This window comes from Centrocercus urophasianus, unplaced genomic scaffold (genome assembly GCF_019232065.1).
Source record: "Centrocercus urophasianus isolate 14NV4802_14NV808 unplaced genomic scaffold, USGS_Curo_1.0 seq_33, whole genome shotgun sequence".
NCBI lineage: Eukaryota > Metazoa > Chordata > Aves > Galliformes > Phasianidae > Centrocercus > Centrocercus urophasianus.
The window spans coordinates 5714538-5727679 of NW_024884900.1; the positions used below are offsets into that span (position 1 = coordinate 5714538).

At 61.3% G+C, this 13142-nt stretch overlaps 3 protein-coding genes across 3 annotated transcripts; all 3 read left to right on the forward strand.

Moving 5' to 3' along the window:
- The first annotated feature begins 1859 nt into the window (after nucleotides 1-1859).
- Nucleotides 1860-3104, forward strand: UPK3B (uroplakin 3B). The gene is made up of 6 exons (XM_042830403.1): nucleotides 1860-1917; nucleotides 2025-2174; nucleotides 2246-2456; nucleotides 2522-2598; nucleotides 2696-2816; nucleotides 2963-3104. The coding sequence occupies exons 1-6, from the start codon at nucleotides 1860-1862 to the stop codon at nucleotides 3102-3104; spliced, it is 759 nt and encodes a 252-aa protein (XP_042686337.1).
- A 554-nt stretch (nucleotides 3105-3658) lies between these two features.
- UPK3BL2 (uroplakin 3B like 2) lies at nucleotides 3659-5134 on the forward strand. The gene is made up of 6 exons (XM_042830405.1): nucleotides 3659-3713; nucleotides 4051-4194; nucleotides 4265-4496; nucleotides 4681-4757; nucleotides 4836-4959; nucleotides 5035-5134. Exons 1-6 carry the CDS (start codon nucleotides 3659-3661, stop codon nucleotides 5132-5134), a joined length of 732 nt encoding a protein of 243 aa, XP_042686339.1.
- Nucleotides 5135-6211: 1077 nt separating this feature from the next.
- On the forward strand, nucleotides 6212-12963 carry LOC122166344 (ras GTPase-activating protein 4-like). The gene is made up of 20 exons (XM_042830053.1): nucleotides 6212-6289; nucleotides 8407-8463; nucleotides 8645-8758; nucleotides 8963-9024; nucleotides 9108-9231; nucleotides 9427-9508; nucleotides 9597-9728; nucleotides 9801-9892; nucleotides 9968-10091; nucleotides 10173-10326; nucleotides 10582-10646; nucleotides 10822-10934; nucleotides 11007-11193; nucleotides 11463-11600; nucleotides 11670-11984; nucleotides 12055-12192; nucleotides 12275-12410; nucleotides 12480-12600; nucleotides 12674-12738; nucleotides 12860-12963. Exons 1-20 carry the CDS (start codon nucleotides 6225-6227, stop codon nucleotides 12961-12963), a joined length of 2388 nt encoding a protein of 795 aa, XP_042685987.1. The 5' UTR covers nucleotides 6212-6224.
- Nucleotides 12964-13142: the final 179 nt, after the last annotated feature.

Genomic DNA, 13142 nt, shown 5'->3' on the forward strand with positions numbered 1-13142 from the left:
CATCAGTTACCACCCTCTGCTACACACAGGCTTTTTGGAGAGAATGATTGCTGGCTTTGGGGATGCTGCCAAAGCAGGGTGCTCTTTTGAGCTAGCTGTGCTTTGCAGGGCTTTGTGGAAAGATGATGTTGTTCTGCCCTGTTTGCCAAAGGGAGGTTTCTAGTTTACAGCTCAGCTTTCTATCCCCTGCTGATGTCCCAGGGAGCAAAGCAGAGGGCTGAAGTGAAAATTCTCAACACGAAGCAAGAACTTCCTGCTGCAGGTAGTTGGAGCCAGCCCTTGAGTGAGCGCTCCTGTACGGCAGTCAGCTGCAGCCTCCCCACCTGGCGGCTGTGTGGGGCTGGGTGCTGCGTTGTCAGCCTGACTCACATGGTGTCACCCACTGAGCACTGAAGGCACGGCTCTGGAGCATCTCCAACAGCAGCTGCTGCTGTGCCTGGGTTTCTCCAGCTCCTCCCTCCCAGCACAGGGAAACTGACTGCAGCTGTGCCTGGTTTTTCCCCTCCCCAGCTGGTCTGTGTAATCCATGGATGTCCAACCTGTTGGCTTGCCTGGGCTGTGTTGAGTGAAGAAAAATTCCTCTGGGCCTCATACAAAATACATAACTGAGTTACTTGTAAGTAACAAAGCTTATTTTTGTATATATATATATATATATTAATTAAAATGTAAAAAAACAGCAACAAAACCATAAAGTTAGCAGGCTGCCTGCCCTTGTTTCCACGAAACTCATGCATTGATGTGTGGTTCAGGGGAAGTGGTTGCAATTCTCATCGGGCTCTCAAGGCGTTTGTCAGAGAGTTTTGATGAAATACTGCTCCTCATGTCCTTCACCTTTGAAAACAGCTGTTCACAAATGTACCCAGCTCTCTGATCTGTCCAGGTCTCTGCAATGAGCAGCTCCTCCCATTTCAGTATCAGCAGGAAGCTCGCACAGAACGCCTTCTAGTCCCAGTGCAGGGAGGCTGGATGCAGCCAGGTTTTCCCCTCCCCAGCAGGGCTGTAATCTCTGGATGCCCCATTTCCACTTAATCTGAAGGAGAAGTCAGAAATCCTCTGGTACAGAGGAGTGGCAGCCCCAGCCCTTGGCAAACAGTGCAGAGAGCACTCAGCCCTGCTGCTGGGGTGGCCCTGAGCCTTGGCACAGCTCCTGCCCGGGGGCAGCATTATCTGCATCCCCATGTCAAGGGTTGGGGGGGAGGGAAAGTGTGGGGAGGGGGGTGTGAGGAAATTCTTACGGGGTGAAGGAAGGAGAAGGAAGCCTAGCCCCGAAACCCACAAGGGGCAAGAATTGGGAGATGGCAGCTTGGCTGCCACCCCACCCTATGTACTGGGTGGGACCAGTCACTCTTCAGCACTTTGGTTTTGGGTGAGTTTGGGGTGTGATGGCTCCAGGCACTTCCCTGCCTTCAGGGCAATGCTGGCTGCACCCACAATCTGGCTCTGTGTGCCACGGGGTGATGGGGCACTTCTGGGTTTCAGGCTGTACTGCAGTGAATGGGATGGAAGGGCACTCGCCCTATTTCCCCCATAGCCCTAACGAGGCTTCCCAGTCCTGCCAACAGGTCCTTCAAATGCAGCTCCAGTATCACCTCTGTGCCTCAGTTTCCCCTTTTGCATCATACAGCAGTGGCTGCATCTTTGGTGTCCTGTAACTGGGGTCAAAAAGCTCAGGGCTGTTTTTGGGACTTGTGGTGACCTGGGAGGAGCCCTGTCCCTCTCTGCCCGCAGGGTCCTGCTGTGCTGGTGGAGCCAGTGCAGGAATGTGGGGCTGGGAGGGCCGTGCTTGGTGGGGGCACAGGGGCAGCTCGGCCCCTGAGCAGTGGGACGGAGCAGGTCGGTGCAGAACGGACGCTGCCATGGAGCTGCTGAGGGTGCTGCTGGCGCTGGCTGGGATGGACGCAGCTGCTGGCCTGGGTGAATCTGGGGGGCTGTGAGGGGCTTCCTGTGGGTAGCGGTGCTGGGGAGGGGTTTAAGGGGCTGTGTGTGGCTGGGGGGCCTCCCACTCACTGCTGTGATCCCAGCCCTGTTGCCCTACGTGCCCCGCTTGGCCCCTGATGCCATGCCAGGGAAGGTGACGGCCACCACCTTTGTGCTGGAGAGACCCCGCTGCATCTTTGACCCCCTTGCCAATGCCTCCGATGCCGTCTGGCTGGCAGTGGCTTTCGCTGATGGTGAGCACGTGTTGCAGTGGGGGGCATTGGGAGTGTTCACCCCCGACTGCTCACCCATCTGTGCCGCGCAGCCTCCACCGCCTTCAAAAACCCCACATCCAGAGCTGAGGTGCCCCCATATGAGGGGCTGCCCAGCGCCCGTGCCTACATGACACTGGAGATGGCAGCGGCCGCCTATGGATGCTCAGCTCCCGGTGCAGCCGTGCTGCGGGTCGGCGGGGACACAGCGTGCCATGGTCGGGCACCATGCAATGGGCCACTGCCCTCCCCGGGGCCCTACAGGTGAGGTTGTGGGATGGGACATGGCACTGTCCCCCATACCGGTGCCAGAGGTGCCCATCCTGCAGGGTGAAGTTCTTGCTGATGGGCTGCAGCGGCCCCAAAGTGGAGACGAAGTGGTCCGACCCCATCCTCCTGCGGAGAGGTACCCCACCATCCCAAAACCAAAGGGGAGAAGAGCTCCCCAATGTCCCTGTGCCACCCTAACCCCGGGTGCCACCCCTCACCCCATGCCTTTCCAGCTCGCAGCCTGAGCACCATTGACCCCACACCAGCACGTCGCAGCAGCACTGCGGTCATCATCGCCGCCATCCTGGCCAGCCTGGGTGCCGCGCTGGCTGTGGCCATGCTGGGAGCTGTGGGGTATGAGTGGGGCACGGGGATTTTAAGACTTTTTTTTTTTTCATAAATCGGGAGGGTTGCTGTATTTTGGCAATGGGATGGGGTGGTTTCTGCAGTGTTTGAGCTGCATGGACCCTGCTTGATGCCTCACCCATCTCTTCCTACAGCACCCAGGTGTGTGTCCCCCTGTGCCACCGGGACCTGGGCGCCCACCTGCCCTACAGGACCCACCATGTCCCTCCAGCCCTGCCCCACATGCTGCCCCCTGCCTGCATCTGTGGCTGCACGCCGCGGCCCCATGGCCCATAGCCCATCAAGTAAAATCATTTCCATCCTTTATTGATTCTTTTGTTGTCTTCTTCTGTTGTTTGGTGTCCCAACCACCAGCACATGGCCTGGATGTGCTGGGTGTGCCATCCCCACAGACCCCCAGGGTCAGTCTGGAGGGGCTCTGGGTGCTGATGGAGCTCATGTGCATTGTGGGCAGTGTGGCCAGTTTAACTCAAACCACGGCCCTGCGGTTGTTCTATGATCTCGGGGCACACGGCTCATACAATGCTGGATGCTTTGTTCACCATGGGACGGGGACACCAGGACGTGGGTTCACCCATCCCACGGGTCCCCTTCTGGGAATGGCACTTTGGGACCCACCCGTGCCACGAGCGTGACAGTGCTCAGCACACCACCCAGCAGGCACCCAGCCGTAGCGTAATGCTCTGCAGGGAAACGAGCCCGACCTGTTTGCCGCGGGGCTGCGGCCGCACAGGAATGTGGGTGGTTGGAGGCCGCAGGCGGGTCCTGCGGGGGGGACAAGGCGTTTGGCCCCCGCCCTGCGCCCGCACTCCGAGCTCGGCACCAGCACCATGCGCCCGCTGCTGCTCCTGCTGCTCCTGCTGCTGGCCACAGCCCACGGCCTGGGTGAGTGTGCACCACAGGGGGCTCGTGGCCCCAAATAATGGGGTTAGGGGGTGGGTCTGCTGGCTGGAGGTGTTTCCTGTGCATGCAGAGGGGATCTGTTCTGGAGGATGGGTGTTGTGGGTGACACCGCAGACTGGGACCCTCCTTGGTGTCACCCAGCTCAGCCCGCAGCGCAACACAGGGTCCCCTGAGGTCTCCCTGGTGGTGGCACTGCTCCCCCTTTTCACAATAGTTGCAGCATCTGAGTCCAAAATGGGTGGTGGCTGTGCGGAGCTGCCCTCCTCCCCGTGCCCAGATCCCACAGCCACCCGGCCCTGCTCTCATTGCTCTGCTGCAGTCACTTTGTCCTACCAACCCCGTCTCGCTCGTGCCAACCTGGGGGGCCGTGTGACGGGCAGCACCTTTGTGCTGGAGCAGCCCCGCTGCGTCTTTGATGAGTACAACACGTCTGAAATCTGGCTGGTGGTGGCTACCAGTGCAGGTGAGTGGGGTGACGGAGGGATGGGGCTCTACTGGAGTGCTCCCCTTCACTGCCATCCCCATCCCCGCAGGCAAGAGTAACTTCAGTGACAGTGCAGAGCCGGAGATGCCTGAGTGGAGCTTCCAGCGCTTCCCTGCCAACACCTCAGCCTACCTGACGCTGGGTACCATGCAGTATCACTACCGCTGCCTTGAGCCCAATGGGGAGCTCACCGTGCTGCGTGTGGGCAGCGAGACCAGCTGTGCTCACGACGCCTCCGTACCCAACTGCAATGGGCCCCTGCCCGGCCCTGGGCCCTATTGGTGGGTTGTTAGGAACAATTTCTTCTCAGAAATGGCAGTGATGCAGTGTCACGGCTGCCAGGGAGGGGGGCTCAATGTCCCTGGAGGTGTTAAGAGCTGCAGGGATGTGGCACTGAGGTTGGGGTTGGGCTCGGGGATCTGATAGGACTCTTCCAGCCCTAGAGATTCTTGATCTCCTCCGCAGGGTGAAGTTCCTTGTGCAGAATGGCTCTGAGCCCATAGCCACCACGCAGTGGTCGGAGCCCATCACACTGAAGACAGGTACCAGGGTGAGGGTGGCACGCAATGGGGTGGGACAGGGGGGCAGGTGAGGCACAGCCCTGTTTTGCTCTCCAACAGCCCAGCAGATCCCGAGCAGCCCTGGGATGGGCGGTGGCCGCAGCGGTGCCATGATCGCCATCGCTGCCATCCTGTCGGTGCTGCTGGCCGTCCTGCTGGCCGCCTTCCTGACCATGCTGTGCAGGTGAGTCCCATAGGGCACAAGGGATGGCGACGGGTGCAGCAGCGCGCCGTGTCCCCATGCCGTGTCCTCCCCCAGCTCCGAGGCATGCGGCGTGGGCAGCTTCAGGCCGGACTCGGCGTCCATCCAACGCTACAACACCCACCACGTGTACGACCAGCCGGCCGCACGGCTCTGAGGGGGGACAACATGTCACCGTGTCACCATGTCATCATTGCCTGCCCCCGGAGATGGACTGGGACATAAACAGATTCATGTGTGCCGTGCGTCTGCCTCTGTCTGTGGGCTGTACTGGGGGAGGGCTCAGCTCACACTGTGCTGTTCTGTGCATCACGTAGGGGCTGGAGATGCCCAGGGTGCTTCTGCCAGGCTCCCCCCATGGCACCTGCCCCTGGGAAGGGAACACCTGCAGTGCTCCTGAGCAAGTATTTGGTTGTAGGAAGCAGAAAATCCTGTGATTTCCAGAACAATGATAATGACTGCCTCACTATCAGCCTGCCAACCGCCCCCAGCTGTAGGGCACCGTGTCCCCATGTTGTCCCTGTAGTGTCCCTATGGAGCTTCCACAGTGTCCCTGTGGTATCTCCACGGTGTTTCTGTGATGCCCCTGCCAAGACCCCATGGTGTCCCTCAGGGTGCCCCGGGGTGTCCCCAAGGTGTGCTCATGGTGTCTGCCTGGTGCCACACGGTGTCCCTATTGTGTCCCCATGGTGTCCTCACAGTGTTTGCACATTGTCCCCATGATGTCCCTCCCTATAGTGTCCCCACGGTGCCCCTGTGGTGTCCCCAGGGTGTCCTTCTGATGTCCCTATGGTGCCTCCATGGTGTCCCCATGGTGACCCCGTGGTGTCCCTGGGCTGAGTGCAGGGGCTAGGATGGCACAGGGTGGTCTGGGAGTGCGCCAGGGGTACATGGGATTTTGGGGCATTGGAGCACTTAGCGTGTGAGCAGGCACTGCGCAGGCACGGCGCCGAGCTGTGGGTGCAGCACGTCCCGCTGCCACATTTGGGGGGCTTAGAAATGTGGGGGTCCCTGCAGCCCCCAGCCCCGTGGCCACGCTGCGTACGATCCCCCCCGCCCACAGCCCCAGGCCCCGCCCACTCTCTATACCTGGCCCCGCCCATTTCCGTAATCCCCGCCCACCGGTCCAGAACCGCTCTCTGATTGGCCGCCCTCCGTGCCGGTCCGCACATGGGCTCGGGGCTCCGTGGCCGCGGGTTCGGGGCCGCGCTCCGCTGCCCGCTCCTTCCGTCCCTCCCTCCCTCGCCATGGCCCGGCGCAGCGTGCTGTCCATCCGCATCGTGGAGGGCAGGAACCTGCCCGCCAAGGACATGTGAGTGCTGCCGGGGCTGAGGGTTGGCATCTTGGTTCTGCATGCTGCTTTGCCTCCGGCCCCCGGGAGAGCTTTGGGGAATCCCTCCCCAGGGCTTTACGGTGACTCCCACCCAATGCATTGGGCTCCCTTGAGGGTGGGTTTGGGGTGACCCCCTCCCAGCTCTTTGGGATGGCTTCAGGATGTGTTCCCCCAGTGCTTTGGGATTTCCTCTCTGGATGGCTTTGGAATGACCCCCTGGATGGTACCGGGGCAGCCCTTCCTTTAGGGTTTCCCCCAGGATGGCTTTGAGGTGACCCTCCCAGCGGTGCCCGTGCTTTGGGGATTCCCTTCAGCCTGAATGTGGGGTGTCCCAGCAGCTCTGAATGCCTTGAGGCCACCCCTGGCTCTGTCCCTTTTCCAGCACCTGCTGCAGGGGTTGCTGTCCTCATCGGGTGGGGATTTCCCTTCTTCGAAGCCCCCAGAGGTCTGTCTGTGGTCCCAGCATTATCCCAGCTCCCATCTCTACGGGGCAAGATTTGGGGACAGCACTGGGTGGCATGGGGACAGCCCAGGGGGGATCCATCCAAGGGGAGCCACTAAGGAGCACTGCAGAATGCTGGAAAAGCAGCAAAAAAACCCCGCAGCCGTCATGGAAAAAGAGGATAAACAAGGAAAGAAGCACAGCTTCTGGCTTTTTTAAGCTCCGTGTGTCAGGGCTCGTGTTTTTCAGTCCCTTGGCACGATGCCCTGCGGGGACCTTGAGCAGGCGCGGGGGGGGGCTTTGCCTTTCGGAGGGCAGAACGCGGCTTGGGATGGTGCCACGGGCACAGCTCCATCCCCTCTTCGCTGTGCTCCGGGATTTACGGCACCCCGTCCCTCCGCCATTGGGATCGCTGTGATTTCCCCGTGGAAATCCGAGATGTCACAGCGCTGCCGTCGGGTCAGAGTCTGCCCGCAGCCACCCACCCACGGCACGCTGTGTCCCCGGGCACGCTGACACCGCTGCCCCATTCTGCTCCCGCACGGCAGCGCTACGATTTCAGCGCATTTCACCACCCTCACCGACGCTGTTTCCAGGTTGAGTTCCCTGCCTGCCTGCTCTGTGCTCCCTCCCTCCTGTGAGCCCCCTGCCCCTACGAGCTTTGGCACCGGGACCCCACGCAGCTGTCCATAAAGAGGCGGAATAACGCTCTGCTCTATGGCACATCGCTGGGCTCCTCCCTGCATCCCCAGCGCAGGAAGACAAAGAGCATCTCTTGCTTTGTGTGCGCTGCCCGGGCAGACGGCACGGGGCTGTGTGTGCACAGCGCCCGCTGAATGGTTTGCACAAGGCAGGAAATGTCAGCAATACTGCGGGGTTAATGGGGCTTCATCCGCCGCGTTCGTGTCGAAGCTGCCCGCAGGGGAGCTGGCTCTTAGCAACCAGCGTGACACGGGGCTGCCTTGCGTGGGGACGCCCCGGGACGGGGACACCCGCATGGTCTCCAGGATGCAGCGCGTGGGGCCAAGGTCCCTGCAGCTCCAAGGCAGCTCTCAGCTGTTTGCTTTTCCTTGTTTATTTTACTTTCCCCAACCTGCTGCTTGTCACCTTCCAAGCAAACCCATCATCCCAGCCACGTGGCTCCTCCTGGACCCCTTCGGTCCCCTTTGCTCCCCCAGCAGCTCAGGGCACCAGCACCCCTGGGAGCTGCCGGCCCCAGATTGAGGACCCAAAGTCCTTTGCCCCCATAGCCAGCACGGTTCCGCCAGCTCCGCCGCCTCCGGCCCCAGTGAGTCACCCTCCTCAGGAACTGAGCTGGCCATAAAGTGGTGTTTTTTTGGCAGTTGCACACAGGAGCATTGACCTGAGCTATTACCAGCTCATTGAGCATCGCTGTGACCAATGGTCTGTGTCACCACAGTGTCCCCAGGGTTGTTCCCATCCTTGCAGAAGGATCTGGGTTCTGGGTCCATTTTGAGGCTTGAGGGGGCTGTGTTGGCTTCTGGAGCTCCTGCTTTGGGGAAAGGGTGGGATTTGTTTGTTCCCCTTCCGATCTGGACGAGGAGCTGCCATCAGCTGCCAGCAGGATGCTGTGGTCAGGGCCGGGAAGTCGGGGTCACTGCAGTGCTAATGGGGTCGTGCCATTGCCTTCCAGCACGGGGAGCAGCGACCCGTACTGCATTGTGAAGATTGACAATGAGGCCATCGTCAGGTGAGCACATCCAGCCCTGCTGCCCTCTCCCATCTGGCTCCCAAAGCTCTGCTTTGGGTTTGAGACATGGATCCCAATGTCCAATAATCCATGGTCAACCCATAAGCCACCCCAGTGTGGGTGCTGTGCACCAGTCCTGTCATCTGATGTTGGGATGTCACTGCTGCCATCTGTCCCACAGGACTGCCACAGTGTGGAAGACGCTGTCCCCATTCTGGGGGGAAGAGTATGAGGTGCAGCTCCATCCCACCTTCCACAGCATCTCCATCTATGTCATGGATGAGGATGCACTCAGGTACGGGCAGAGCGCTTTGCGGACAACGCAGTGTTGGGTTGGGAAAGGCAATGCTCAACCCCATAGCAGACAGCAGAGAATCCACACGTGGCTGTGCAGTTGAGGGCTTTGGGACATCCAAACTGCCTGCAGCAAGGGGTGGCCTAGGAGCTCTGTGTCCCCTCAGTGCCACCCTCCATGCCACCTCCCTGTTGTGTCTTGCAGCCGTGATGATGTTATTGGGAAGGTGTGCATCACCCGCACCATGCTTGCAGAGCACCCCAAAGGTAGGGGACGGCGGGGTGTCCCCAGCCCTACACCCAGCCGTGTCCCCAATGCCCCCTGCCCATGGTGCCCACTATTCCCACAGGATACAGCGGCTGGGTGAGCCTCAGCGAGGTGGACCCCGATGAGGAGGTGCAGGGGGAAATCCACCTCCGTGTGGAGCTCCTGGAGGGCGGCCAGCGGCTGCGCTGCACCGTGCTGGAGGCCAGGTGATGTTGGGGATGGGGACGTCCCACTCCTGGGATGAAAGCTTTGGTGGTGTCTGGTGAGTCCTGGCTGCTCTGTGACTCAGTTTCCCCACTGCACTGAGACACTGGGGAGCTAAGGAGGGGAGACAGGGAGCAGTGGGTGCCCACTGTAGGGATTCTGGAGGCTCACTGGAAATTTCTCCCTCTCCTCCACAGGGATTTGGCCAAGAAGGACCGGAACGGTGCGTCCGACCCCTTTGTCTGTGTGAGCTACAATGGCAAAACACAGGAGAGCACCGTGAGCTCAGCTCAGCGTATCCCCATCCCTGATGTCCCCTTGGGGGTCGGGTGTGTGTGACATGGGGACAAAGCCATCTCCTTTGCAGGTGGTGAAGAAGTCCTGCTATCCTCGCTGGAACGAAGCCTTCGAGTTCGAGCTGCCCGACCCCCCTGCAGAGAATCTGTGTGTAGAGGTGTGGGACTGGGACCTCGTCAGCAAGAATGACTTCTTGGGCAAGGTGAGCTCCCAGAAGCACCCTACATGGCTCCATTACTGGGGTGGGACGTGAGCCTGTCCCAACCTCCCCCAGGTGGTGGTCAGCGTGCAGGGGCTGCAGGCAGCCGGGCACCAGGAGGGCTGGTTCAGGCTGCATCCAGACACAGCCAAGGCCAGGGAGGAGAGGTGAGTGTTTTGGGGTGTCCCAGAGGGATGTGCTGTGGGGTGCATGGTCTGGATCTGCTCTCCATGTTCCTATAGGCGCCGGGGCAGCCTGGGCTCACTGCAGCTGCAGGTGAGGCTGCGGGATGAGACAGTGCTGCCCTCTCACTGCTACCAGCCCCTGGTCCAGCTGCTGTGCCAGGAGGTGAAGGCAGGGCACCAGGTGAGGTCCCTGCAGAGCCCCAATGGGACGTGGTCACAGTGCCTGCTGCCACTGTGCCACCATGTCCTCGTGTCCCTGCAGGCCGGCGGGGTGCACCTGGTCACCCTCCTCGATGAAACCACCACGGCTGAGTGCCGGCAGGATGTTGCCGTCAACCTGGTGAAACTCTTCCTGGGCCAAGGGCTGGTGAAGGAGTTTCTGGACCTGCTTTTTGAGCTGGAGCTGGCCAAGCCCTGTAAGCCTCGGGCAGAGGAGGGCAGGGTCTTCCTTACCTCTTCTGGTGCTGTAAAACCTCTGGAATGCTCTGGTTGGGAACCTGCTGGGTTCATCCCAAGGAACTCATTGGCTAAAGTTGGCTGAAGTTGGTGGAGGCGGGTGATGTGTGGTTGGGAAATCCCCGTAATTCCAGTGAAAATGAACAAGGTGCAGGGGGTGGAAATGCCTGGTGGGTGACCTGGGGCTGCTCCACAGACTTTTTCCTGTTTCACAGGTGAACCCAACACTTTGTTCCGGAGCAATTCCCTGGCCTCAAAGTCAATGGAATCTTTCCTCAAGGTGCTGCTGCCCCCAAATCCCCCTTCTCCACAGAGAGTTTCACCCCAAAGCCTGCTCTTTCCAGTTCACCATGGCTCCACACTGTCCTAAAGGGAGAGCATGGGGAGCTGTGCCTGCCTCTGGGGCAAGAGTTGGAGAAAACCCCCTAAGGTTGGGTGCTGTGTCCCCTGGGCAGGTGACAGGGATGCAGTACCTGCATGCGGTGCTGGGGCCCACCATCTCCAGGGTGTTTGAGGAGAAGAAGTACGTGGAGCTGGACCCCAGCAAGGTGGAGATCAAGGACGTTGGGTAAGGAGCACGGGGGCTGCAGTGGGTGGGGGTGCTCGGAGATCCCACCGATGGGATCTGTGGTGCCTGCAGGTGCTCGGGGCTGCACCGCGTGCAGACAGAGAGTGAGGTGATGGAGCAGGGCCGCCAGCTCCTCCAGTCCTACCTCAGGGAGCTGCTGGATACCATCGGCAAGTCAGCTCCTACCTGTCCTCCTGTCATCCGTGCTGCTTTCCGGCAGCTCTTCCAGCGCGTTGGGGAACGCTTCCCCCAGCATCAGGTCAGGTCCAAATCCAGCGGTGGGGGATGGAGGAATGGGGCGGACTTGGTGTTGCACCGTGCCATGAAGAATCTGTGGGTGCCCCATCCCTGCAGTTGTCCAAGGCCAGGCTGTACAGGGCCCTGGGCAGCTTGAGCTGGTGGGGTGCAACCAGCCCACGGCAGGGGTTTGGAACTGGGTGGGCTATGAGGTTCACAACCCTGAAGCATCATGAAGTATGGTGCCATTGGGATGGACTCTCACACATCTCGTGCCTCCGGTGGTCGTAGCACACTCAGTTCGTGGCTGTCACCAGCTTCCTGTGCCTCCGCTTCTTCTCGCCAGCCATCATGACCCCCAAACTCTTCCACCTAAGGGAGACGCACGCCGACGCACGCACCAGCCGCACGCTGCTGCTGCTGGCCAAGGTGGGACATGGGGACAGCGGGGAACAGGTGGCACTGGAGGCAATGACTCCACCATCCTGTGGTCTGCAGGCTGTGCAGATGGTGGGCAACATGGAGCCAGCGGCAGGGCGGGCCAAGGAGGAATGGCTGGCCCCTCTGCAACCCGCCCTACAGCACGGAGCCTCCCAGATGAGGGCCTTCATCACCCAGCTGGTGGGCATGGAGGAGGAGGAGAAGGGTGGAGAGGGGTGGCTGTGTGCCCCCCGCACCGCCGTGGTGAAGGAGGGGCTGCTCTTTGTGCACAAGACGCGGGGCAAAGGGCCGCTGCTCGCCTCCGCCTCCAAGAAGCTGCACTTCTGCCTCACCAGTGAGGCCCTCAGTTTCAGCAAGAGCCCCGGGGCGGAGGTAGGGGGACAGGGGAGGTGGGATCCCATTGTGGCACGGAGGGCACCGAGCACTGTGTCCCCAACGGCAGAGGTGCGGCTCCATCGCTTTGGCCAACATCCGTGCGGCCGAGAAGGTGGAGGAGAAGAGCTTTGGGAGCTGCCACGTCATGCAGGTGGTCTATGTGGATGAGGCTGGGCAGCAGGAGACGGCGTACCTGCAGTGCAAGGTGGGCTGGGACAGGGATGGGGCTGTCACCCACCAGGACGCTGCGTCACCACACTGTGTCACCGTGCTCTGCACCGCCGCAGTGCGTCAATGAGCTGAACCAGTGGCTGTCCGCCCTGCGAAAGGTGTGTGGCAACAACCCGCAGCTGCTGCACGCCTACCACCCCGGTGTCTTCCGGGGGGACAAATGGAGCTGCTGCCACCAGAAGGACAGGACGGGTACGGGGGTGTCGGGATGCGGGGTGGTGGAGAGGTGTCCCCACCATTTTCAGCCCCTCTGTCCCACAGGGCCAGGGTGCGGCAGGACACGGCACAGCATCACCCTGCAGGACTGGAGTGATCCGCTGCAGCCCGACGTGGAGGCGCAGCGCCTCTTCCAGCACCTCCACGGCCTGCAGCAGCCTCTCAGGTTGGATCCCAGAAGCGGGGACGGCCTCCTGCGTGCCCTCTGCCCCACAGCTAACCGCCCCTCTTCTCCGCAGGGAAAAGTACTGGCAGCTGATGGAGGAGGGGGGACCTCAGAACGGCCCTCGAGGCTGCGGTGAAGGTAGAGGCGGAAAGGAGAACAGAGGGAGGGACCCCCAGCGCCCCGTCCCACCAGAAGCGCTGTGCTTGGGGCCCGCTCCCCGCCCCCGAAGGTCTCACTGCCCCGTGCTCCCCCACCCCAGGAACCCCGCTGCCCCTCGAACTCCGCCGGCTTTTCGAGGCGCTGCAGGACCTGGAACACTGCCACCGCCAGCTGCCCCCCGCCCTGCTGGAGCTGCAGACGTGATGGAGCGGGCTGGGATGGGGCGGAAGGGAGGGAGAGGGGGGAGGGGAGGGGGGGGGGGGTGTGGTGCCACGCGCGTGGCAATAAAGGTGCAGTTTCGCCCCGCGCCGCGTCCGGAGTCTTTGTAGGACACGTGCGCGCAGTCCTCCCGCCCGGCAGGGGGCGCCACCACCGGAAGTGCG

What these genes read in the sequence shown, in the direction of transcription:
- UPK3B (XM_042830403.1), top strand. Translation starts at nt 1,860, where the DNA reads ATGGAGCTGCTGAGGGTGCTGCTGGCGCTGGCTGGGATGGACGCAGCT. An exon ending in GGCAGTGGCTTTCGCTGATG is followed by an intron (nt 2,175 to 2,245) that starts GTGAGCACGTGT and finishes TGTGCCGCGCAG; the next exon opens with CCTCCACCGCCTTCAAAAAC. An exon ending in CCCCATCCTCCTGCGGAGAG is followed by an intron (nt 2,599 to 2,695) that starts GTACCCCACCAT and finishes ATGCCTTTCCAG; the next exon opens with CTCGCAGCCTGAGCACCATT.
- LOC122166344 (XM_042830053.1), top strand. Translation starts at nt 6,225, where the DNA reads ATGGCCCGGCGCAGCGTGCTGTCCATCCGCATCGTGGAGGGCAGGAAC. An exon ending in CAATGGAATCTTTCCTCAAG is followed by an intron (nt 10,647 to 10,821) that starts GTGCTGCTGCCC and finishes TCCCCTGGGCAG; the next exon opens with GTGACAGGGATGCAGTACCT. An exon ending in AACGCTTCCCCCAGCATCAG is followed by an intron (nt 11,194 to 11,462) that starts GTCAGGTCCAAA and finishes CGGTGGTCGTAG; the next exon opens with CACACTCAGTTCGTGGCTGT.
- UPK3BL2 (XM_042830405.1), top strand. Translation starts at nt 3,659, where the DNA reads ATGCGCCCGCTGCTGCTCCTGCTGCTCCTGCTGCTGGCCACAGCCCAC. An exon ending in GGCCACAGCCCACGGCCTGG is followed by an intron (nt 3,714 to 4,050) that starts GTGAGTGTGCAC and finishes GCTCTGCTGCAG; the next exon opens with TCACTTTGTCCTACCAACCC. An exon ending in GGTGGTGGCTACCAGTGCAG is followed by an intron (nt 4,195 to 4,264) that starts GTGAGTGGGGTG and finishes CCATCCCCGCAG; the next exon opens with GCAAGAGTAACTTCAGTGAC.